At 42.2% G+C, this 27,071-nt stretch overlaps 1 protein-coding gene across 1 annotated transcript; it reads left to right on the forward strand.

Moving 5' to 3' along the window:
• The first annotated feature begins 660 nt into the window (after nucleotides 1–660).
• STOM (stomatin) lies at nucleotides 661–25,874 on the forward strand. The gene is made up of 7 exons (XM_065418593.1): nucleotides 661–772; nucleotides 11,815–11,918; nucleotides 12,867–12,939; nucleotides 14,482–14,564; nucleotides 19,521–19,724; nucleotides 20,469–20,603; nucleotides 23,971–25,874. Exons 1-7 carry the CDS (start codon nucleotides 712–714, stop codon nucleotides 24,163–24,165), a joined length of 855 nt encoding a protein of 284 aa, XP_065274665.1. The 5' UTR covers nucleotides 661–711; the 3' UTR covers nucleotides 24,166–25,874.
• Nucleotides 25,875–27,071: the final 1,197 nt, after the last annotated feature.

The following is a 27,071-nucleotide window of genomic DNA, read 5'->3' on the forward strand; positions in this document are numbered from 1 at the left end:
TCAAACCCAACCCCAGAGCCCCCAGGAGATGCCTCTCATATCCCTGACAGCCCCATATTCCTGTGACTCATATCTCTGCCCCAATATCCCTGACACCCCCATAACCCTGTGTCTTGTCAGTCTCCACCTATACATGCCTCCCATATCGCGGTATCTGTCTCCCCATGTCCCTGCCCCTCATATCTCGGTATCTGTCACCTCATATCCCTGACACCCCATATCGCAGTATCTGTCTCCCCATGTCCCCGCCCCTCATATCCTGTATCTGTCTCCCCATATCCCTGCCCCTCATATCCTGTATCTGTCACCTCATATCCCTGACACCCCATATCGCAGTATCTGTCTCCCCATGTCCCTGACCCTCATATCCTCTATCTGTCTCCCCATATCCCCTCCTCCTATTGCCCCCCCTCCCTGACACCCCCATGTCCCCCTCCCCATATCCCTGACACCCCTGTGCCTCTGCCACTCCATAGCCCCGCACATCCCCTCACCGCAGGGGGAAATGCGGGGCTCCCCCCCAGGGGAGCCGGAAACCAGGGGGCCCCGCGCTCCGCCCCGAGCCCTGGGGGCCCTGCTGAGCGGGGCCGGGGCGGGGCCTGGCGCAGGGGGCGGCCCCGGGGCGCTCAGGGCGGAGGGAAGCGCGGGGCTGGCGGCTAGGGTGCGGTCACTCGGCGGAGCGGAGGGTAGCGGTTCGCAGCGGACGCGGCTATGGCGGACAAGCAGGGAGCGAGAACTGACCGCAGCCAGCGGGTCCCGGACACCTTCAGCGGTAAGGCGCGCGGCGGGCAGGAGGCGGGAAGCGCCCCTCAGGGCCCAGCCCGCTGCTGGCAGAGCCTCGCGCTCCGCGCCCCTTCCCTCAGGGCGCTGCCTGCCCCCTGGCCGGTCAGGAGGGGCCCGTGTGACCCCGGGCCCCGCTTGCCAGGGCGGGTCTCGAGGCTGCTCACTGCGGGCCCGAACAAGGGCAAAGTTCGCTTCAGACTCTTCGCAGCTTCCCGGGCAGGGCAGGGCACCCCCCGTGTCCGGTTACCCAGCTCGCCCGTTCCCTTTCCTTCGGCTCCCACCCCCGCTACGGGCACCGATACATCCTGCGCGCAGCTTCTGTCCCAGCCAGGTCCCCCCCCCCGTGCACAGGAACAGCTCGCGCTGGAGCTTGGGGCCGGGGCAGGCTTGAACTTGCCAATGTTAGTTGGACATATTCCTGGCGGTACCATCACATGACCTCTTTAATTAAACATTGATCATTAATTCCTGGAGACTCCAGGACAGTCCTGCAGGGTTGGCAACCCTAGGTTGGTGGCCTAAAACAAGACAAGCTAGACAAGCGCCCAGTGTCACCACCGTACAGTACAACCTCAGAGTTAGGAACACCAGAGTTACGAAATGAACAGTCAACCACACACCTCATTTGGAACTGGGGTGACCAGATATCCGGATTTTATACAGACAGTCCCGATATTTGGGATTTTTTCTTATATAGGAACCTATTACCCCTTCACCCCCGTCCCGATTTTTTCACATTTGCGATCTGGTCACCTTAACTGGAGGTACACATTCAGGCAGCAGCGGGGGGGGGTCAATACAATACAGTGCTGTGTTAAACATAAACTACTAAAAAAATAAAGGGAAACAACATTTTTCTTCTGCATTGTAAAGTTTCAAAGCAGTATTAGCTCAATGTTCAGTTGTAAACTTTTGAAAGAACTGTAATGTTTTGTTCAGTTACAAACATTTCAGAGTTATGAACAGCCTCCATTCCCAGTGTTCGTAACTCTGAGGTTCTACCGTATGTCCAGAAACAAAATGTGTGGCACAGGCCTCTTATAAGATTGGCTACTCAGAATGGGGTACACAGCAAAAATGGATGAGGAGGAGGTTTGAAATTGGGTTAAATTTTTAAATAAGTCTAAAGTTTTCACAGTTCCTTGTATGAGGTGTCAACTTGTAGTAATGGGAATAAGAAGGTAGGGAAAGGGGGTTCATTTCATTAGCAAATGACCTGATGTGCAGTTTTCTTTTGGACAGAAAATAACATGGCTGGATCACTAAGAAGTGAAACTCCACATATAATTAAGATCCTTGTCAACAAAGCTAGTCCCCTTAGGGAATTCTAACTGTAAATGAGAATAAGAAGAACTGATTTGTTTACTCCACTAAATGTGTTTGGTATTAGCAAAATGTTCAATGGATGATAGTGACTAACCAGATTATTCAGTATAATAGTGGATTTTAAAACAACAAACTGTTCTATTAAGGATGAGATGGTGAAAATAGCATCATATGCTTATAATTTAGGAAGTGGCTGATGGTTCCATAGTAGGGTGAGCAGATGTCCCGATTTTATAGGGACAGTCCTGATTTTGGGGTCTTTTTCTTATATAGGCTCCTATTACACACACCCCCGTCCCGATTTTTCACATTTGCTGTCTGGTCACTCTATTGCAATGGTTCCCAAACTTTAACAACTTGTGAACCCCTTTCATTAAAATGTCAAGTCTCGCGAACCCCCTCCTAAAAATGAATATTTCCAGGGATTTTCTCCTTTACCTGACTATAAATTATAAAAGCAGTGGTCTTGGAAATATTACACACTATTTATTATTATTTATCATGACAGTATTTTTATTACTTTATTGAAACAGCAACACACTTCCAAGATCTCACTTTCGTAGTTTGTATCACTTTGAATAAGCCTGTTATAAGACAAGGCTCCTATGTTTCATCAAGGAGTATCAGATGTGAAACAGCATGAAGGTATTTAAAAAGCCAACTCAAAGAGTTCCTCCTACACAAGCATTCAGGTCTTGAGCAGTCCTGGCAAACAACGCACATTACAACAAAGCTTAAATTTGTTCTTTATAATAATTTTTAAAACAATACTAGCTGCCTATTTAATTTTAAAAACAGCAAAAAATATCCACCTCCCTTTCCATTTCTTATAAGGAGTCTTGAAGTTGAAATCTCCTGAGTGTGATAGATATGCTTGCATTGATCTGCTCAGCTCTTGGAAGTCCAGGGGTCCAGGTTGCTGGCCCCAGGCTGCCCGGGGTCCCTAGGGACAGCTCTGTCTGCCATTAGGGATTTTTTTCCCCAAGAACCCCCTGTAACATTTCGTGAACCCCCCAGGGATAGTTCACGAACCCCAGTTTGGGAACCACTGCTCTATTGCATAGGATTGGTGGGATATGAAACAACCCTGACAGCAAGATTTTCAAAATAATCATAATGGAAGTTCATAAAACTTTATTTTAACCAAATATTAATTTGTACGTACACACATGCATGCTTGCATCACTAGACACAGATCACTCTTCTTCAATTTCCACTTTTTTTTTCTGTTTCTCAGTGGTGCTTTATACTAGCAGTTTGGGCTATACTAGAAAAAGTTGGACTATCCAACATTCTTTGGTCTTTTGGGTGTCATGTATTATCTGTTCTTATCACTTTAACATCTCATATGACTTCTCGGAGTTGGTTTTCAGAGGATGAACTCAATATAACAGATATTTTCCATGTCTATCATCCTACAATACTAATTTGACTACTGAAAACCAGTTTATTTTGCCATTAAATACATGATGTAATGGAGATTGAGACAGCCAGAATGCGACTAAATATAGGTTTGTTCTGTGCTGTAGTCAGTTTGGGGTGGAGGGAATTTTTCATAAGATTGTTTAAATATAAAGGTTTAGTTGAGCAGCTTGTGTTGTGTAAATATCAGCATGCCTGTTTGTATTGTTAGGCATGGGGCCAATGCCTAGTTCTGGTATCCACTAAAAGATCTATATATCATTCTTTGTGTATCTTGGATATTAATAACTAAATCAGTCATTTTGAATAAGTGCCTGGAATAAGATTAAGTGAATTTCTCTCTTACCTTTTCACATTCCGAGTTATCAGTCATTCAGAAGTTGTTGTATGCTTTGTTCTCATGGAGGCTAAGACACCGGCTGTAAATTATTTTTGCCATAGTAGATGAAGTATTCATACAGTAAATTGATACGGCTTACTGATGTCTATAATTATTTTGATTCAGTACAATTTGCCATCATTAAATCCATTCATCGCTCCAGCCATTAATGCAGAATGGAGTATTAATTGCTTATAAGGAGATAGTTGCTTAATTGTAGCCAAGGAGAAGTAGAGAAGCTTGTGTAAAAGGTCTGTTGCTGGCTCTAAGGGTACGAATTTGTCGCTGTCCTTTTGATTGACAGGATCCTACCCAACTGGCTAGGAGAGGATCAGTAGTGGTAATAGTTCACTAGAGACCAAAATAACAAACTTGCACAAGGGAACAAAGAACAAACCCAATAGTTATCAGTGGGTGTGCCCCAATAGGATGGAAGCATCCTAGAGGGACAGATACTCAGTCCTCATCCCGTTAACTTTTTAAAAAATTGGTATTAGTGAAATGTGTTGAACTGACGTATCTGGAGAGTTAAGTCATCTGTCTTAAGTACAGGTACAGCATGGGCAGTATAAATACAAGTTTCTGCCCCAACACTGGCTTATAGAGAGACTTTCTTTTAGGGATGAGTGGATAGGTCAGTCCTCACTTTTCTATTCTGCCTTGCTGCTAAGGGGGTAAATCAGTGCCAGTGGTGGTGGCTTTTGCAATATGGACAACTCTCCATTCTTAGCTGGACTGAGACTGCCAAACTTGTTATATTGTCTAGTGGTCAGAGTATCTCTGTTCCTGAGGGGATCCTTAGATCTCTGAATGCTGACTTGACTTCTTAATCATGTTTACGATCCCATAACTCTATATACAAAACCCAGTTGTGATGTTACAAACAGAGGGTGACTGATTTTTAAATAGGGACTAAGCAACAGAAGACCAACTGTTAATGAAACAGACCTTGTTTTCTTGTAAATGTCTCTTGTAATAAACAATAGAAGGAATTAAAATACAAAACAAATGGTATTGTTTATAAATAATATGTATTTTGAAAAGTTACAGGAGACACCAACAGCAAGCTAAGAATGCTAAACAAGTGATATGGTATGGAAGTGGTTCTCAACGCAGAGGTCTTCCTGGGGGGTACATCAACTCATCTAGATATTTGCCTAGTTTTACAATAGGCTACATAAAAAGCATTATCAAAGTCAGTACAAACTAAAATTTCATACAGACAAAATGAGAAAGTAAGCAATTTGTCAGTAACAGTGTGCTGTGACACTTTTTTGTATTTTTATGTCTGATTTTGTAAGCAAGTAGTTTTTAAGTGAGGTGAAACTTGAGGTACTCAAGACATATCAGACTCCTGAAAGGGGTACAGTAGTCTGGAAAGCTTGGGAACCACTGTGGTATGATATGGCCCAGAAGCTATTTAATTGGGTATGCAGGATCTGCCTTTCAAAGAATTGTCGAGCAAGTTTTTTTTTCTCTTCACATGCTGAAACAGAAGAATTAGAATTTGTATTACAACAATAGGTGACGTTTCACCTGTGCTAAGCTGCTAGCACACATGGGACTCAGATATTTCTGCCTATGAAAACCTGCTCAGAGCTGAGTTAGATAGTACTGTGGTAAACAGCTTGCTGTTGCTGGTAGTTGCTGTAATACAGGTACTGACTTTTGTAGACCTTGACCGCTCTAGGGAGTTACGGCTCTGAAAAATGATGCAATTCTGTAAGTGGTAGCAGTGGTGGAAGCTGTAGTGTAGATGGGACTCAGGCGTTTTTACCAGCATGTAACACTACTCTGTTTTTGAGTCTCTTACTGTGGAGGAATTATCTAATGGATTTTCTCTTTGTTCATTATGATTATTAAAGTCAGTTTTTCAGCAGTTGCCTAAAAGATTCCTGTATATTAAAGCTTAAATATATATCCTGAGCAATAAATGTTAGTGATCATGCAGTGTGCGTATATGACTTTTTCTTCTCCTGAGATGGAGTGGGAAAATATTTGTCCCTGTCAGGTTTGACTATGTAGCGATATGGAAATGTTCGTTCCTACTAATATTTCATATGAAGTGCTGTTGAAATTTGTGTATGATTGTGAAATATATGGTTAGTCTCTAGAGCACTCCTTTCCTGATGAATTCTGTAATAAATGCTAGGAATTCCAAAATGATCTAATTCTGTAGAGTTCATTGGGTGTAAAAAGCCAAGCAGGGCATGAACTATCTCTGTTTTGAATGGCATCTTGAGCTCATCCTGACAACTTCTCTTGTGATCTCATGAGTATCCTATCACTGAAATATGTTATTAAATATTGATACAGCAATAAAGTACTGACATAAACTACATTTCTGCTCTCACAGTAAAGGTGTGTTTGTTCATGTGAATTCCATTAGCATTGCAGAGCTGTATTCTACCGAATTTTATTTTGGGTTTGACTTTGGATAAGTGAATTGAAACATTCTGTTTTTAAATGCCTTTTTAAAAAGTAGGCTGAACTCTCAAACACATGTTAAACAACTTCCGTCCAGAAAAGATCTTTCCATTTACCTCTTTATTGGTAGCTCTGAGAAGCAGCAGTGGAACAGGAAGTCTGATTGTGAGGAAAGTTTCCTGGGATTTGGGAAGGGTAAAAGCTTGTTTAGCCACTGAAAAATCTGATTCTATACAACAACAAATTGCTCCTTTGTAGGTTTAAGCCAAAACCTTTTATTATCCTTTTCAAAATCTGAATACTCACAAGCAAAGACTAAGTACACTGGGTCAAGACACAGTTGAATAACCCAGTGATTGCCCAAGAACTACAGGAAATTGTTTGCTGATTTGGCAAACTGTATTTCCTTCCTGAATATACAGGCATTTTGTGTCCATTATACACCATTTCTTTGTGGAGGAGAAGGAAGAGGAAGATACAGATGTTACATTTTGAAGGCTCTTAGAAACCAGAAGGCCCAAATTTAAGAAGGACAGATTGCAGCACTTTAGCTGCTGACATATATCATATCTACATCCAGTTTTGCATCTCCAGTAAGCTGACATAAATGACCGTGAACATATGGATATATATTATAGTCATTCTTTGGTAACCTACTTCTCAATATATAACGAAAGTGATAATATAGTAAATAGAGTAACAAAACTGCACAAGCTGATTTCCCCACCTTCCCTGTCTTAATAGAACAGATAATCAAATACACCAGCTTTACAAATTGATTGAAAATTAAGGTATTCAGCATAATTTGACATACTGAGCGGGGATTTATGTAATCAATTAATCTAATAAATTATTATTGTAGATACCCACACATAATCACTGCCACAAGTGTATGTTATGAGGACCACAAACCTGTAAAATCTGCTTCTAGCTGTGTGTGTTTTCTGTCAGATTTTGGAGTCTATGGCAGCTTGTGGAAAGGCAAAATCCTCCTCATATCCATATGATAGTACTCCCCTTTGGTATTCTCCCCCTCTTCCCCCATGCAAGAGTGGCTATCCCCTTGGCATTCCTCTCACAGGAGTTCCAAATGTGTAGGGAGAGCAGAATATTGAAGTTCAATACAGTGACACTTGTACAGGAACTCATCCTTATTAGGCAGCTACTTGGTATAAGATGTGGCCCAAAATACACTAAATAAATTCTTTTCCACCTCCTGTTTTAAGCAGCCAGTTTTTGTCAGTTCCTTGATTGGTTGCATATACCAGATTTCACTGAACTATTTTGTGGAAACAAAGATAAACTTGCTCTGAATTTGCAGAATTCAGTATCTCTCTGCTTTCCTGTTTCTATTTGGGAAAGCCTCCCTCTTATTTACTAGATACAGTATATCCATTACTGTACAAATACATTTATCTGACCCTTCATTAACCAGCTCTCTGCACTAACCGGACAACCAGGACTTCAGGGCCAGAAGCGGGTGATCTCGCCTGTGGCCGCTAGATGGCACTGCTGCAATTTATTTTCCAATTCTCCGGTTTATCCGGATTTTTAATTATCCAATCTGGCTCCGGTCCCAATTAGATTGGATAAATGGGGTTCTGTTGTACTGAGGTTTGAAGTATGGATTTCCATATTTTGTATGATAAAGCTAAATCCTTTATTTTAGGTTAGGTTGCTGAGGCCACTGCCAATCATGTTGACCAATATTGTTTCCTTCTACCCCCCTGTCTGTAGCCATCTGTTGACTCTTATTTTATGCTTAGATTGTAAGCTTCTTGGGGCAGAGACTCTTTTTGTTCTGTATTTGTACAGCACCTAACACAATGGGGTCCTGGTCCATGACTAAGACTCCTAGGCCCTACATTAATACAATTAATAATAATTTGTTTTTGATGAGCTTTTGTATGGTGCTCACTGGTGTAGTATCAGGTGATCTCATGGACCCACAGGTTAATCTTCACAATATGCTTCTGGGATGGGAGGAGTGTCATTTTACAGACATGAAAGTGAGGCACCTTCAGTCACACCAGGACGCTGTGGTAGGACAAGGAACAGAACCCAGTTCTCAGAATCCCAGTCCAGTTCATAAACCATTCTTCCTCTCTGCCCATTTCTAGCTCATTCTATTAATCTGTCTTGATCTGATTCTCTTGTTCCAGTGGAAGTGGAACTCCATTCTACAGTTACCTGTGCTGAAACCGAAACATGTGTCTTTATTCATCTGCTGCTGCTTTCATCCCAGAACCTAGTATGCTGCACACCTGTTCTCTTAGCAGTTCTATTGTCAATTATTTGGTGGGCATTTAGTGAAAAGAATGATTTGTTCTTTGTCACACTCTGCCAAGCACTACGGTACTGTTAAAATCTGTTAGAAGTGTTAGAATCTGTTAAAAGTGGGTGGGAGGTGGACTGAGCCCAGGAGTGAATGCTGTATATAAAGCTGTGCGAAACCTTTTTTTAAATATACTTGATCTGAGGACATGTAGTGTCTGTCCAAGCAAAAGGCACGGGGCTGAGATGGGGCACCAAACATATTACAATATCCTCTTTCCTTTTTTTTCCTCCCAAGTGACTTTAGTGCCAGCAAATCGTATTGAAATCACTGTCCCGGAGACCCAGTTCGAGCCTGACCACCTACACTGCAATGAAACAGCCCCTGACCCTGAGACTTGTGAACCTGAGTTAGCTGGCACGGGCCAGCTGTGCATTTTTAATTGCATTGTGAACACACCCTGAATGACCAGGTTTTGACAGCTGGTTGCTTAATAGTTTTGTGCACAATCGTTTATCATTTCCTTGATTACCAAATTGCAGCAATAGTTTTTGTCCTCTGTATGTCCCAGTTACCCACAAATAACCTTATTACTAAGGAACAGGTCATGGGGTCTTTCCTTCAAGAAGCCCTGAGTTGGTATTGTGAGCACATTCTTGAGCTTGAGCTAACTTGTCTTTGATGTTTCTTTTCATTCTTGGCAAGGACAGGAGGCTAATCAGTTCGTCCTACCTCTCTGAGTAATACTGGATTGTGACGTCCATCCCCCTTCAAGATAAATTACATTGTCTTAGCTGAAAGGCCAAAGAATACCTCAGAGCTGATCTGTTGACTGAAGGAGGAAACTAAGCCTCAGGGCTTCTTTTACTGACTTCTTGTGTGAGGTTGGTCAGATCAGTTTAGGCCTAAATTTTCAAATTTTTGGTGTCTCAATATGAGACCCTTGGAGCATGATTTTTTGTAGGCACTGAATAGATGCAGCTCTTACTGATTTCAATTGGGGTTGTGGGTGCTCAGCCCCTCTAAAAAGCGGGCCCTAGTTGTCTAAAGTTAAGTGCCCAAAATCAGTGGACACACTTGAAAATATAGACTTTAACCTCTCTAAGAGTGTCCCCATCTATGAAAGGGAACCATACTGACCTGCAGGACTCGATAGAGCGGGGAGCAGGGAACATGCGGGTTAATCCTTTGTGAAGCAATTGAGTTACTTTTTTATATATTATATATATATAAAAATAAAATAAAAGGGGTGGCCAGCCTGAGAAGGAGCTAGAATTTACCAATGTATGCTGCCAAAGAGCCACAGCCCCCCCATCAGCTCCCACCTACCAGCAGCCCCGCTGATCAGCGCCTCCCCCACCCTCTCTGCACCCCCCAATCAGCTGTTTCGTGGCGTGCAGGAGGCTCTGGGGGGGAGGAGCGAGGGCACTGCAGGCTCGGGGAAGGGGGTGGGAAGGGGTGGAGTGGGGGCAGGGCCTGTGGCAGAGCCAGAGGTTGAGCAGTGAGCACCCCCCAGCACATTGGAAAGTTGGCGCCTGTAGCTCCAGCCCCGGAGTCGGTGACTATACAAGGAGCCACATATTAACCTCTGAAGAGCCGCATGTGGTGCCGGAGCCACAGGTTGGCCACCCCTGATCTAGGGAATTGTAATTTTATTGAGTATCGAAAACAATCAGTTGTGTGTTTCCTGAGGGGGAAGACACAGAAGTCTTCAAATAAAACCCAGCTGAAGCTGATAGGTTCTCTGACCACTATTCCTAGAACTCCAACATCTGGTTAGCACAGTCCATTGCTTAATAAATCCCAGGTCCTGTGAAATGGATTGAAAAGCGGAGTTTGCGTAGAATGGCAATTATGTCAGGATAAAAAGACTTTTTGTTTACAGTTGAGCATGCACCATCTTGATGTTTGTGGAATATAGCAAAACCCAGAAGCATGGTCCAAAGGAAAGTCTTATAATTTAGATGTTAAAGTATTGTGTTATGTGTATCTTAGCAGACACATCTTAGCATTGTGATTTTTTTTTTTTTAATTTCATTATTTATTTTTTGAATACATGTTCTTGTACTACGTCAGAACTTTTGTTTTTAAGGATTTTAACGGGCTAAGGAGTGGGGGTGATGGTGGGGATGAATTTCAGTGGCATGGTGGTGGTTTTAATCCCCTAGTATCAATGCAGCTTTTGCCCGTGATCAGTTTCACCCTGGGAACTCTACAGTTGGCAACAGAGACTTTTGGACGGTAGTTGAGACTCTCTTAGCTGGAATGATAAGGAACTTCCTCTTCAATGAGTGTCCATTTTCATGTCTGCACCTGACAGCTCAGCATCACCCTGATGGCAGTTGGCAGACTCTTCTCAAGCTCTGAACCATTCAGAACTACTGGCTCTTATTCTTCTTTGCTCCAGGAAACCTTTCTTGTGGAGTCTGGGTGAGAGAGAGGGCAGCCATTTCACAGCAGAGGACTAGCCTGTATTCCTCTAATATGAAGACCCTTCAGCAGGAAAGTGCTGAGCAGGAACATGTCCTTTGCTGAGGGGCCAAGCAGCTCCCTAAGCATTGTATCTCATCCCACTTTCTAGAATTTTTTTTGATAGGACAGCTCTGAGAATGGGCATCTTCTTGGGTCTTCAGGTGATTTTTTTTGTGGGGGGAGGGGGGCAACTGCAGCACTTGGCACCTTCTGTGATAGGTTGCTCAGGATTCAGTGGTGTAAATCACTAGAATTATTTGCAGAAGCAACTGGTATTTTACCTCTTTCTTGGGCAAACATAGCGATGTGTTCTTCTTGCTTCTAAATCAGCCTGACAGACAGGTTTCTACTATTACTTCACAATCTTTCCTGGCAGAGAGAGAGGAAACTGATTTGGGTAAAATATTGCAGTGTCTTAAATTTATATCTTCATATCTTTAAGGTATGTGGATTACACACTTCAATTCTGTGATTTCATTCACTTGCCCCAATTCTGCTCTCTGAGGTTTACAAATGCAGCTTTAGAGATGTCAGTGGAAGCAAAAGCAGAATTAAGTCCATAATGTGGCCAACATGCTCTTATTCTAATGAGTTTTGGCTTTGTCCTAAGGGATGTTTCTCATGATGATTTATAGCATGGAATGTGTAGTTGTATCTTTAAATTTTAATGATTTAATATAACAAAGATGGTTCTGTTTTAACTATTAAAATATCTACATTTCTCTTCCAGAAGAGACCAACGCTAGCCTTGGTGTGTGTGGATGGCTGCTAGTGATCATTTCATTCTTCTTCGTCCTTATTACCTTTCCATTCTCAATCTGGCTGTGCATAAAGGTAAAGATGTTCACGTGAAAGTTTGATCCAAAGTTTAAAAAGGCGCAGATTGTTTCCTAATAGTTTAACAACATTGTCCAATTCACTGTTTTGTCTCAAAATCCAGCTGGCCCTGATCCCTCTTACTTGGACCATAATACATGGTTAAGGACAATCCTTAACATCTCAGTGTATTCAAGCCCAGCACACAAGAGTTGCCATGTTTCTGTAATATCAGTCAGAAGGCTAATTTCAGTGGCATCTCTATTACTACTCTGTAGGAAAGAAGAGGAAAGGGAAAACACTGAGAGGTTGCGAGAGAAGAGAGGAATCCCAAATTTTCATCCCTGTCTAAACTGCATTGGAGGGTCAAAATAATAGCAAGAACAAGTATTAATTTTGAGGAGCCACTCCTTACATTTATAATGGAATGACAAGCACTTACAAGTTTGTGTTATCACTCAATTCCCTGAGCTTGGGGTTTCTGGACCCTGGGAAAATGCTTATATTTTGGCTTAATCTCAGTTTTTTGAATGCATTTCAATTGGGGCAGAGAAAATTATAAACCTTTTATTAAAAAGAAAAAAACACAACACAACCTGAAAAATTAGAAATGGAAAGGCCATTAGACCCTATCTAGTCCATTTGCCCGCCTCAGTGCAGTAGTGATCCTGATAGTGTATTTCCAATGTTTTGTCCCCCTTCAGGTGACAGAGCTGCCATCTCTCTCCTTGGAAAATTACTCCACACCCCAAAAGATTTAATCCTTTAGAATATTTTTCTGACAGATAACCCCCTTTAGTATTTGTTGCTTAGAACAGCTGGGGTGAGGACATGAAAAGTGTGCATGTTACGTTCTGCAAGACCAGAGACTATTCAGAGTTATCCTTAATATATTTGGAAGCCAAGATATTGTATCTAAATTCTTGATGGAGACTTTTGTATTAAACATCTGATTTCTCATTACAGATCATAAAGGAATATGAGCGAGCCATCATCTTTAGACTTGGACGCATCGGAAGGGGTGGAGCAAAAGGACCAGGTCAGTCCTATGTAGGATCCAGCATAAGGCATGTGATTCAGTTATATGATGGTCTGCAAGATGAAAGCACATTGGCAGTGTAAAGGCACTTTATTAGCTTGGTACTTTTTTTAAATGACTCACCAAATGAATGAATGGATTTTGAAATTTAACCCAAACAAATAGGCATCGGGTGGCCTATCTTAGCTTAAAGTAAACATTAATTGCCTAGAAAATAAAATATTTCAAAATTATATTATATGTCAGGTCCCCTCAATATAAATTGGAGTTTAATGGTGGCAATTTTCTGAGCAAAACTGAAGAAATTTTTATTTCCCTCTCTAATTTATTGGAGGGACTGTATGGTTTGGACGTGTCTTTCAAACTAATTTCAGTAAAACTCCTCTTATCAAGTAGCCTCAATTATATTTAGTGGAGGTAATGTCTTCAACTTGCATTGGTTACATCGAATAGCTCTTTGTTTATACAGTGATTCCCTGTCCCCCAAGCTATTTGGATATATAGGATTCAACTCTTTACACCGGTTGTGATTTCTTTTGGAACATGCTCTACCTTTAGGGTGCTCAGGGTCTGAGGGCTAACGTGCCTAATAAATACATAAAATTATAAATTGTTGTAATTTTGTAGGGAGTGATAAAATAGGAGTCCTCGTAGTTTAACCTTAAATGAATTACATTAAAGGCACTGGATTCATAGCCCTTGAGAATGAAGGCTTCTGCTTATCCAGTGAGTAGTATGTTACAGGCAGTGACTGCCTAGCTTCCCTGTCCCCTCCCTATGAAGTGAGTCTCATCCAGCCCTCCTTGGGCTATGCATATTTTTTAGGGGAGAATAGGGAACAATGTATGAAACAAGCAATCTAATCAAATGAAGGCATTTTTTTTTAAATTAATATGTGGGGTAAAGTTTTCAAAAATGCCTACATGACTTAAGAGCCTAGATGCTTTTGAAAATGGGACTTAGGTTCCTAAGTCACTTAGGCTCTTTTGAAAACTTTATCTGTGTGCTTTAGAAGTGGTGCCAAGACCTTAAAGGATTACAACATTGATTTCAGCTGTCAAGCCTGATGCTGGGAATGAGCAGCAGAAGCACTAATTTCCTGTCATATTATCCCACGATCTTGGTGCTTCTGGAATGTTTCCCCATGTCTGGACATGGGAAGTAAATAATGACATCCCCTCCCCAGTTCCAAGTAGCCACTTGGAACCAGATTTTCAAAAGAGCTCAACTCCCTAAAGGAGAGTCAGATTTTCAGAAGAGCATTGAATGCATTGTCACACATTGTTGATATCTCTTGAAAATCCTAAGTGAGAGTGCTAAGCTCTTGAAAATCTGGCCCCTGATAATGTCTGAACCCAATTTAAGATCCACTAACTGCAGTGCAAAACCCTGGTAGTAAAAAAAAAAAATCAAAAGCTGCCAGGATCCTGACAAACTGTCTAGAAACATTGAATTAGGATGAGATGATCACAAATTGCTGCTAAAATAAACTTGTATAAATGGTCCACTGTCTCATTATGTGGGGTGGATTTTTGTGTACAGGTCTATTCTTCATCCTGCCCTGCACAGACAGCTTCATCAAGGTGGATATGAGGACAATCTCATTTGATATACCTCCCCAGGAGGTAAGTTTTTCCCTTTTTCTAAGTAGTGTCTTCACTTATTATCAAATGTAAACAGAGTTCAACACTCTGTACCCCTTTCTTCTCTTTAAGGTTCTCTGAACCCCCTTCTACTTCCTGATTTGCCAGGAGATGTTTTCCAAGGAATTCTCTCCAGCTATTGCCCTATTAAAATCTGTTGGTATTGACCAAATCAGTTTTGTAAAACATGCCAGTGGAACTATGTGTGTTTGGATTCTGAGCAGTGTGATCTGACACATTCAAAACTCTTTCCTTATGAGGTTACTGCTCCAACAAGTTTGTAACTAATGTATTCTGAGGTGTAAGAGCAGCAAGTGTAGCTGGCCAAGCAGACCACATGCCCCCTTCTCAAAGGCCACAATCCCTTAGACATGGACTCTACTTTTCCCAGCCCTGCACACTATAGTGTGTTTTTATTATCATATTAAAAGGAACTAACATTATAAGCAGCCTCATGACTTTATTTTGTATGTCATTTTCCCTTGCCAGAGATCACCTCTCCCGAAGTCACACTTTGTTGTATCTATCCTTGACTATAAACTCCTTGGAGAGAGGCGGTGTCTTTGTTCTCTCAATTAAATGCCAAGCGTGTCTCTTGCACTGCTTACAAATATTAAATAATAATACAAACATAATAGATCATTAGAACTTGGCTTGGAAAGTCTTTGCAGAGTACCATTCCCACTGCAATCCAGCTATGACATCTTAGTCCAATTAAAAGCATGCAGTGGATGCTTGGCAAATCCATGTCTCATTCCCTTATCAACAGCCATAAGAAAAGCAATAAATAAAACTGGTGTCAGGCCAGATGAAATCCATTAGGCCTTCTCGCTGGGAAAACTAATTTCTTAAGTAGCCAGCTGATGTGAGTGGTTACTCACAAGCTTTTCTAGAGTAGTTTTGAAGTGTTTTTCCCCATTCCTCCTGTTTACCAGGAGAACCAAATTCAGTGCTTTAACAATAAAAAAAAAAAAGTCATAACCTTGCTGCTGCTTGGGAAGTGCTGCTTTTAAGCAGTACCATTCCAGCTATTCTTTTCATCTCTGTGGGAGCATCTGAATGCAGAGCTGTGTGTTCCTTGGCAAACCACAGTATTTTCCTCTCTCCTTTGAACCCGTTAAGAAGTGATATAAACATTCGGTCCTGAAGAAGAGAGAGGGCTTCTGCCCCAGAGTCTGGTTAAGTTATCGTATGAGTGTTTGCAGTTTACGTTGTATTTATGCACATCGAATAGTAGAGCAATTTAAAACCTCCTCATCCAGCCAAAGTCAAAACTGTCTTATGCTCAGAGAGGGAAGAGCACAGTTAAGTATTGTGTTGAGCCTTCCTATTCCTATGTATGTACTTTTGTAACATGTGCTTTAAAGAGGAGAATGGAAAAAATCAAAGTCCTTTCTCTGTGTTAAGTAGGTGATGGGGGTGTTATAAACTGATGTAAATTGGTTACCTCTTGCTATACTTGGAGTGCTGGATTATGCAACATGTAATTAAGCTATTTGTCTCCATAATGTCCTACAGCAATAAGATTGCAAAAAGGATTATTCAGAAGAAAAGCATCTGCAGTTGCACGTATTGGGGAAAATACTTGCAAGGCTTATCAGTGCCTCGGGCATTAACTGGCAGAAACCTCTCTCTATTGTATAACTTTCTATGGCAAGGTATCTTATTGGGGGGTTTACACTTCTCTCTAAAGAAGCTGGCATTGGCCACTGCTGAGACAGGGTCGCAGGCTAGATTGGTTTATATGGCCATTTCTGTTTTGTCAGATAAGCACTGACTAATTTCAGGTTTCAGAGTAGCAGCCGTGTTAGTCTGTATCCGCAAAAAGAACAGGAGTACTTGTGGCACCTTAGAGACTAACAAATTTATTAGAGCATAAGCTTTCGTGGGCTACAGCCCACTTCTTTGGATGCATATAGAATGGAATATATATTGAGGAGATATATATATACACACATACAGAGACCATGAACCGGTGGGAGTTGTCTTGCCAACTCTGAGGGCTGGTCCACACTAAGCCCCCAGTTCGAACTAAGATACGCAACTTCAGCTACGTGAATAATGTAGCTGAAGTCGAAGTATCTTAGTTCAAACTTAAAGGTACTTACCGCTGGTCCACACGCAGCAGGCAGGCTCCCCCGTCGACTCCGCCTACTCCTCTCGCGGAGCAGGATTACCGGCGTCGACGGCGAGCACTTCCGGGATCGATTTATCATGTCTAGACAAGACGCGATAAATCAATCCCAGAAGATCGATTGCTTGCCGCCGAACCAGCGGGTAAGTATAGACGTACCCTGAGAGGCCAATTAAGTAAGAGAAAGAAGGGAAAAAAACAAAAAAAAACCTTTTGAAGTGATAATCAAGATAGCCCAGTACAGACAGTTTGATAAGAAGTGTCTTATTATAAGTATTCTCACACTTCTTATCAAACTGTCTGTACTGGGCTATCTTGATTATCACTTCAGAAGTTTTTTTTGTTTTGTTTTGTTGTTTTCCTCTTACTTAATTGGCCTCTCAGAGTTGGTAAGACAACTCCCACCTGTTCATGCTTTCTGTATGTGTGTGTATATATATCTCCTCAATATATATTCCATTCTATATGCATCCGAAGAAGTGGGCTGTAGCCCACGAAAGCTTATGCTCTAATAAATTTGTTAGTCTCTAAGGTGCCACAAGTACTCCTGTTCTTTTTGCACTGACTAATGGCATTGTCTTCTGTTTTACCCACACCTACATGGAAATTCCTGTTTGAGGCATTCCTTTTAAAGAGCAGAGTAAAAATACCACTTCCTTTTTTCCTATCTGGTTACTAAGTAGGTCATCTACTTTGTTCTTGTTGTATATATTGACACACATAGTCAGGTGCATCTTATCTGATGAGTGTGATCTCATAAGTAATGTACCATGGATGTGAGAATCACAAGCACCCTATATCTGCTATGAGATGGCACCCATGTTGTAAGTGACCTCCCCACATATACAAATATCAAACAAGTCATCTGTCATTATACATTATTTTGATTGTCTGCTTTTTTGCTCTTAACCAGAGAGCAATCCTTAACCACGTGCGAATGGAATGGTCCAAACTCCTACCTTTGCATTTAAATAAAAACCATGGAGTTCTCAGCCCTATTGCTTTCTGAATGTTCTCAGAGCCTCCCCTGCCAGAAGGACCTAGGGATTTGGGCACTCAATGATGTACGCTGCCTCACACTGCTATTCAGTCCAGGGTGCTAATATGAGCTTTTGCCCACTCTCTGATATATGGTATCTGTCCTTTTATCTTGCCACTTTGCTTATGACAGATTAGTCTGTTCTGCTTCTGTGAAATATTCTGGAACTAGCAAAGTAGGACAGGTATATTTAGTGTAAAAGTCTCTTTTTACTGAGGGTTTTTTTGTTTGTTTTTGTTTTTGTTTTTGTTTACCTATATGGGGATTTTTAACACCTCATGACCTTGAGGTCAATAACACCTTATTGCAAACCTAGCAAAAAGTTACTTTTCAGTGACAAGCAGCTTGACCCCAAATTCCTCCTAGTCTAAAGGAGTTTAAGCCTGAGATGGTTCATTCACATATATGCGTATATGTAAATATACATACACATGTGTGCCCCTACGCATTGTATTCTTTTGAGATAGAAACAACCTACAGTTTTAGGACTACCCCCTCCTGGCAGACTCAGGATTGTTCCCCATATGGTATTACCAGCATATAATTGTGAGGGATAAAGATATCAATTTAGGTACAGAACTGTACCTCTTAAATACTTTACTAAATTACCTTTAACCCTGGAGAAAATGTTGTGACTCTCTTGTTGCAATTTTGAAAGAAAAAACAGCTTTATTATTTTTATGGATTTTATTACAAATTAAGAAAAGGCAACCTTAAAATCAAAACTACTAACTACTATAATTTTTACTGAACTAATTAAGGATTAAACAGCACAAGTATCAAATCAGAATTACAGTTAAAATGGAATCAACTATTGATTGTGTTCATCCAATGAGCCGATCAAGACATGACTCATGAAGTTAATGTAACACATGATCAGTTTTATACATACACTCCCTGGAAACCTAAGGAGGTGCCCTGTTACTAGGTGACTTCTACAGCTGACTCATTCCCTGACCAGTTTATTTCTGCTATGATACGTAGTGATTAACAACCCATAAGTTCCCTTTGGGAGCAGAGTAGTTTGCACAGACACATTTGTATTGTCCATGTTAACACAAAGTGATTTAAAGTAGGACTTAAAATTTGGATACGCATATGCTATTTCTCACACACACACACACACACTTGCTCATTCACATCTTAGAAAGTGTTAAAGGAAAAATCATAATTAGGGGTGATAGGCTTCCCTGTCAAACCACAATAGGAAAAAGAAAAAATTAAAATAAAAAACAAAGCGAGTGACTGGAGTTCACTGGTCTTCAGAATGTCAGAGGCAGGACTGCAATTCAGGGAACCAGAGGATGTTGTCTCTGCTCGATAGTTTAAACCTTGTCTGGGGAGTTACAGATTGTCAAGTACCTCTGGGTTTCTACATGTTCTAGATGTGAACAGTGATAGAATAGCTTCTTGTTTCTTATTTCACTCATACTTAGACTCATCCATATTTCGTTCTCTTAGTATTCCTTAAAATATTCTGGGCTTTTTGCTGGCAAAGAATTGGAGCGCTAGACAATTGGTGCCTGATTGGATGAAGGTCATCTCAGAGCAAAAGACCTGTCAGATTCTATTAATATAAATCCTACTTAAGCTTAAAAGAAGAAGAAAAAGTTTACAGAACCTAAAGAAAATAGAAACTTGTAGACTAGGCCCCACTCAAATAGGCCCGTTTCTCTCTCATAGTAGTATAATTAGTTTCTTCTGTTGTCTCTTTCATTCGTCGTTGTTGTTCTGCTTAATTATTAGACTTCTTACCTCCCTATAGATCCTTACCAAGGACTCTGTGACAGTTAACGTGGATGGAGTGGTTTATTACAAAGTCCAGAATGCCACCCTTGCTGTTGCAAATATCACAAATGCTGACTCGGCCACCCGGCTCCTGGCACAAACCACCCTGAGGAACGTTTTGGGGACCAAGAACCTCTCTCAGATCCTGTCTGATCGAGAAGAAATTGCACACAGCATGCAGGTATGAGCAGTGCTGGGTGCATTGCTTCTCTAATCAGAAAAGCTAAACTATAGGGCTATGAGCACCTTGCAGGGTCAGGCTTGTACACCAGTACAGAGAAGAGCCGAGCATATCTAGGTGAACCTTGGATTTGAGGTTTTGTATAAAGCTTCCATGAGAGCTGTTGTGACAGCATATAAATATAAAAAGGAGCAAATGAGGCAATAATGGGCTAGTGAGCCAATGAGATCTAGTTTTTAGCTTTAAAAATTGTAGGTGGCAGGGTGGAGTAAAGAAAAATAATCCCAAAGAGGCAAAACTACTGCCTGACTCTAATAAAAAGGTCCTGCCCTGAGCTGTGAAGACTGCTGCAAAGGGATGCTAGAATCGTGTTCATGGACCCTTGAGAAGACCCTCCCCAGCTTGATGCAGACAGAATCTTGGGACAGAGGGAAGACCACTGTTGCCTAAAGGGTGGGTTGCACCAGTATTTCAGGCCGATGTTCTAGTTCGAAGAGATGACCACCAGCTTGTGTTCCCTTCTCAAAATGTTTGATATTACATGGTTCAACGATGACACAACCATCAGCTAAGTGCATTGAGATCCTCAGGTGCAAGGAGATGTCCAAATATTAATATTATTTATTGACTCAATTCATGTGTTCTGTGCCTTTGTTTAAACACTACATTATTTTTTTTTACCCATGATTTTTGTAATGTAGCCAAGTAAATGAATCTAGCACCTTTGTCTTGCCTCATTAACAGGTCACACTCGATGAGGCAACAGATGAATGGGGAATTAAAGTGGAACGCGTGGAGATTAAGGATGTAAAGTTGCCAGTCCAGCTACAGAGAGCAATGGCTGCTGAAGCAGAAGCTGCCCGGGAGGCAAGAGCCAAGGTAATACAGTAGCTTCAACATACTTTGCGTTTTCATCAATAATGTCACGTGACGCTCTCTCTGAGGATGGAGATCTCCAGCCAGAATAGCATGGGGTATGCAGGGCAAGATTCTGGTAGAGCTGTCTTTGGAAGCCAGCACTCATCCTGGGTCACACCATCTGTCTCACTTTTGTGAACCCTGAAATCCCAACCTTCCCTACCTTCCCCCCAAGAGCAAGTTCTGAAAAACTTAAATAGAATGGAGTCTTGAGAGATCATGTGACCTAGTGGCTGAAGTGTGAGACTGTCATGACTTCTGCATTGTTTCCAGCTCTTCTGTTAACTTGCTGTGGCTTTAGGCAAGTCCCTTATACTCTCTGTCTCCATTTCTCCATTTGGGGGGGGGAAAGAAAAAGAAAAGAATGCATTAGGGAGCTCATGAGGCTAAAAGTTTGTGAAGTACTCTGCATCCCTCTTCATCCATTTGGTGGTGTTACTCCCTTTTGCTTGTAGTGTAGGGTGAGAAAATCTGATGTAAAACATTTAAGATCCCCTGAGACTTCTGGTTTTGCTAGGTGGAACTCAGCCCTGTTGCTAAGCTCTGGGAAGCTCTCTCACTGGAAAAGACCTTGTGCTGTGGAACTTGCTCCCTCTGGTGGTTTCCAGATCCTCTGGGGAACCCAGGAAGCATTTTGTGTGTTTTGTATTTACTGAATTAGCTCGAGTGTGAAACTGCAGGTTGTGTTTAAGAATTCCAGTCTGAGACAGGGATTCAGAAGTTTGTCTCTCACTAGTAGGAACACGTTAATAGTCTGCTCAGAGCCTCATCTGATCAGAAAAACAAATCTTTGTTGTGAAACCTGAAGATCACCATTCAGCAATGGGAGGTTTCATCATAGTCCATTTGATGCTATGGAACTTACATTTGACTTAAGGGTATCCTTTTATTTCCCTTTTGACTCTTGGCATCCAACTTCTTATTCATTATCGTTAGGGCTACGTGTCTGTCACAGAGATTGCGGAAGTCGTGGAGTCTGTGACTTCCTGTGACCTCCGTGACTCCTGCAGCAGCCAGTGTGGCTGACCTCAGGGCCGCCCAAGCAGCTAGCCCCGGGGCCAGGTGCTCAGGCAGCCCTGGGGACAGCCACGCTGGCCGCTGCTGGAGCAGCTCTGCAGCCAGCCACTCAGGCGGTCCCGTAGCCAGCCGCGCTGGCAGCCCCGGGCAGCTGGCCCCGGGGACTGCCCAAGCAGTGGCTGATGCAGCTGGCCCCAGGGACTCAGCAGTCCTGGGGCGGTCGGAGCAGCTGCTGGCCCCCTAGGCCTCCTTCCTCCCCGCGGGAGCCAGAGCGGCAGCAGCCCCCCCCCCCCCCCCGGTACTCCTCTCCCACTAGTGGGGGCCGGAGCAGCAGCGGGTTCCCCCCCACAGCGGGCCCCTCCAAGATTCAATCATGAGTATTTTTAGTATAAATCATGGACAGGTCAGGGGCTGTGACTTTTTTGTTTTGTTTTGTTTTGTTTTTGGCCCGTGACCTGTCCGTGACTTTTTTACTAAAAATAAATCACGGCCTTAATTATCATATACAGACAGAGGAGAGACCCACCCCGAGGGAAATAGTTAATGAGACCTCTTGAGCCACTTGTATATTCCTGTTTAAAAATTGTTCAGACTCTCTTATATTTCTGTGGGGAAATAAAAACAAGAGCAGATCTGTATTTCATTGCTAGGAGTTATGGAAGGTGAACTTGGGAGGGCAGCTAGAAAGAGGCCTTGGTTCTAGGCAGTAACTTGTATTTCCAAATGGTAATTCCTAGACCTGTTCTGGGGTAGCTAAACAGTATGAAATCTGCAAATAATTTCACTTAGTCTGATGGTTAAAAGGATGGAGACCCATTGCAAGAGTAATCCGAGTGGACTATATTCTATAGAAAGAAGTATCCTCCACATACCTACCTTGCCCCACTCAGGAACCAGTACACTATAATTCACCATGCCACCACCCTCATCCTATCCAGTCTGGCTTCTGTGGGTTTAAAGGGATCTGGTATTGATGCACCGTCTCAGATCTGGACCCCCAGTGGGATTACTAGCCGGTGAGATCTATAATCATGAGTTCTGATGTTGGTTTAGCTGTTTAGTATGTTGCAGTCACCCTTAAATCTGAGGACAACCACTTTATATCTACCTCCCAGCTTGTTTCATAGCTTGATATTCAAAGTGAATCTTAGGCCACTGAAATATGAAGATGAGTTTATTCCTCTCTATCCCATCCCATCCCTCCCAGGGTGTAGCAGTAAAGTCAAAGAATATTGTGCTTTGATTTAGCTTACAGTAGAAGCCATGTTTAATGTATAACTTTGTTGCACAGCAGTGGATTCAGGTTTAATTGGCCCCTCTGCTCAGGTTTCTGCAGTACAGTTTCCACTAATACCCACAAGAAGTGCCTACAAGGTGCAGCAGCAGCGTTTGTTATAGTCCCTTCTGCTGGATCCTAAAGGGGGTTGTTTGGCAGGGTCCTGGCAGCTATTTCATAAGTACTAAATTCACGGCCATGAAAAATGTGTCACAGACTGTGAAGTCTGGTCTCGCCTCATGAAATCTGGTCTTTTGTGTGCTTTTACCCGATACTATACGGAGTTCACAGGGGAGACCAGCGTTTCTCAAATTGGGGGTCCTGACCCAAAAGGGAGTTGCAAGGTTATTTTAGGGGGGGTCACGGTATTGTCACCTTTACTTCTGCGCTGCCTTCAGAGCTGGGTGGATGGAGAGCGGCGGCTGCTGATCAGGCGCCCAGCTCTGAGGGCAGTGCCCCACCAGCAGCAGCGCAGAAGTAAGAGTGGCAATACCATACCACGCCATCCTTACGCCTGCACTGAGCTGGCGGTGACTCTGCCTTCAGAGCTGGCTCCCGGCCAGCAGCCATCGCGCTTCAGCTGCCCAGCTCTGAACGCAGCGCTGCCACTAGCAGCAGTGCAGAAGTAAGGGTAGTAGTACTGCACACACACCCCCCCCCACACACACACACACAATAACCTTGTGACCCCCCCACACACACACACACATACACACAACTCCTTTTGGGGTCAGGACCCCTACAACACTGAAATTTCTGATTTAAGTAGCTGAAATCATGAAATTTATGATTTTTAAAATCCTATGACCGTGAAATTGACCAAAATGGATTGTGAATTTGATAGGGCCCTATTCATAAGGTACAAATCTCTTAAGTTGTAAACCAAATCTGCACAAAGGGTGCCCAGAACTTTTGTTTGAAGCTCTCTCATTTGAGCACTGTCTTGTCTTACAACGGAAGAGACTGAAATAGTCAAACTAGCCTCCATTTTAGCACTGTGCTAGACCTGCTGTTTCATGCATTTTTCTTCCTCAGGTAATTGCGGCTGAGGGTGAAATGAACGCCTCCAGGGCCCTGAAAGAAGCCTCTATGGTTATTTCAGAGTCCCCTGCTGCCCTTCAGCTTCGCTACCTGCAGACTCTGACCACCATCGCTGCGGAGAAGAACTCCACCATTGTCTTCCCCCTGCCCATAGACATGCTGCAGGGCATCATGGGTGCAAAACGCTAAACTGTTGGGATGTAGTGGGAAAGGGATCTTCCCCAGCAGGACTGGTCTGTGAAACCAAATTAGCTGCTAAAGCTTAAAGCAATGTTAGCAGAGGGGATCTTTAAAGGGGCCTTTTTTGTGTGATGCTTGTGTGTATGTGAGTGTGACTGATCAAAATCTTCTGCAATTTATATAAACAAACTCTGCTCTTAATTTCAAATAGATGCTTGTTTTAATGTTCCTGTGGGTCACAAGCGTTTCTAACCTGCACACACATCCCGTTTGCAAATTAGATGACCACTTTGTGTGAAGAGCTCACTTCTGGAAGGGCTGTGAGATGATCACACACCAGAGAAGTGGTTACCTCTCATCAACCACACACACTCTCTGAGGTGATGTTCCCTTTAGAGAAAAGGGTCCCTGGAGCTGGGTGTGGAGGGAATGTAAGCTGGAGTCTCTTGGTAGCCACACACTGTTCCTTCAGTTCTGCCCAATTGCTAAAGTAAAACAATGTGTATACTCGATCTCTCTGAAAATCAGGTCAGTGGCTTCTTAAAATGCAGTCTTCCCTCTTGCAAGATGCAGCAGTTTGCCAGGACTGCTGAAATTAAACTTTCCACCCCTGCCTTGCTGTAACAGCGGAAAAGGTATGAGCACACTGTAGTTATGGATACAGTGTTTGTATACGCTATCCAGTTGTCACGGTTTGTCTGTCTGTATTGATTAATGCCTTTTTTAAAGCATTTAAAATGTCTCGATCTGCCTTTATTTGTGCATCCGCTTTTTAAAGGAATGTTCCTTTTTTTTAAAAAAAATCTGAGTTTTGTTTGTAAATAAGTAGCCTTTTTTGTCTTGATTTTAAATCTGCTTGTAAACAATTTGAAGTGCTGTATGTTAGTCCTAAGACTTGCATCTCTTGCAAATAAGGTAATTTTAAAGTCTTGTACATCATTTTTTATAAAAGATCTATACACAGCTTTTCTGTCTGTTAGAGGAAATTGGTGACTATTTTTACTTGTTTTCTGCTGAAAAGCAACATTTGACATTCAACACTTACCGTTGTGATTGCATACTGTGTGAAGATTTCATAACCTTTTACCTTGTTAATCTTAGTACAATGTATGGTACAAATTAAACAGTTCTGTGTTCCAGTTTTAAAGAATGATGCAAGAAAAGAGAATTCGCTATTTGGTCCACTATTTCAACATTCAGGCAACTCCTCTCTTTTTCTGATCTCAATTGGATTACTTATTTGTAGTTTGGATTCTCTCTGACTCCCTTTCTAGTGTAATACTAGAAGTTTCATTGCTTTGATGTATCCAATTGATATTGCTCTGAGCAGTGCTACTAGTTTTACAAATCTCTGTCTCATCTGACTGGAAGCAAATGATCATAACAGAGAGAGCAAACAGGAAATTAAAATTCTCACGGTGATTTGCATATATAGCTAACCCCAGAAGCATGTGGCTTCTTCAGTTCTGTTCAATCCTCGCCTTCACGTGCTTATCTCTGAAATGCACAGCCATATCCTGCACCTGTTTAGCGGATGTAATTAGAGAGTGTGGTGAGATGTTGAGCCAGATTCTGCACTGGAACAACTCCACTGAGCTGGGCCCATCTTTAAGCACGGGGTAGTTGGAGTGGAGGACAAAAACAAACCTAAAGACAATGATGGATTCCAGAAGTGCCCTTGTTATCATGCTGCCCTTAATAAAGTATGTATTTTCTTGTTTAATCACTTCTCGGGTGTGATTCATTTTGTGCTTACATCACTTCTATTTAGTAATGGAATGAGCCAAAAAGCACCTTTTGTTCTTGACCAACATTTTCTGGATGAATTCTTACTGCCCCACAAACTGATTATGTGCATTAAGAACCGTTCCTGCAGCACTCCATTCTCCGTTGTCTGTGACTACTGGTCTGTCTTGTTCTTATACCTACAGGCTATGAGTCAGGATTTCCTGTACGACAAAATGTAGTACGCAATCCTTTCATGAGGGCTTCTTAGCTGTAATACGGGCGATGTAAGAGGTGCTTATGGTGGAAGAGTCCAGTTTTGGTACCGTGTAATTAAGCAGTATGCACCAGCTCCTTTCACTTGTAATGCACAACATAAGTGACTTGAACCACACAGCTGCTGTTACCTCTTTGGGAATACAGATGTGAGCCTTTAATTCTTTCTACTGCCATTTGACTGTCACCCATAGGGATACTGTTGACAAGAGCTGGACAACTCAGCCCTCCTCTTGAACAAAAAAAAAAAAATCCACATTCCTCTCTGATCTATCCATTCACTTTCTCAAGGACTTGGACTGTTTGACTGACTAGGATATCGGAACATGCAAAGTCTAATTTGAATGCTCAGTGCACTGGAGTGCCTGGCATTTGTTCTGCAGCTGTAAGAATTAGCAGTTGAGCTCTACTTGCCCATGCTAGTTAGTAGGGGATGCCATTAGCTCTGGAGTCCAGTGAGATAAATCACTGTGGGCGGCTGGGAAAAGGTTTTTAGGGATTTGTGAAAAGACCCAGAGAGTGGCTGCACAATTACAGACAGTAACTTGGGGCCTAATTCTAACCAGCACCTTCTTCTAAACCAGCACTGCTCAACGTTCTGTACTAAGGCTGTGTATGAACCTTTGCTTGCACCTTTCCCCTTAGCTCACTCCATTGTTTCATACAAATGAAAAGCCAGGGCAAAAGCTTTCTCTCTCCATATAAACCACTTCTTGTACATGTTGATACCTGGAGGTGATACCCTCTTAATTTGCTGCTAACAAACAATTTGCTTAACTTGTAAGGAAACACACAACTTTTCTGTGTTTTACAGTGAGTTGAAGCCCAGATCATTCTTTTAATAAGGAGGAAACACAGACCAAAAAAGCTGAATATAGTTCTACTGAGTAGCAGTTACTATGCTGTTTTAAAAA

This window comes from Emys orbicularis, chromosome 18 (assembly GCF_028017835.1).
Source record: "Emys orbicularis isolate rEmyOrb1 chromosome 18, rEmyOrb1.hap1, whole genome shotgun sequence".
Lineage (NCBI taxonomy): Eukaryota > Metazoa > Chordata > Testudines > Emydidae > Emys > Emys orbicularis.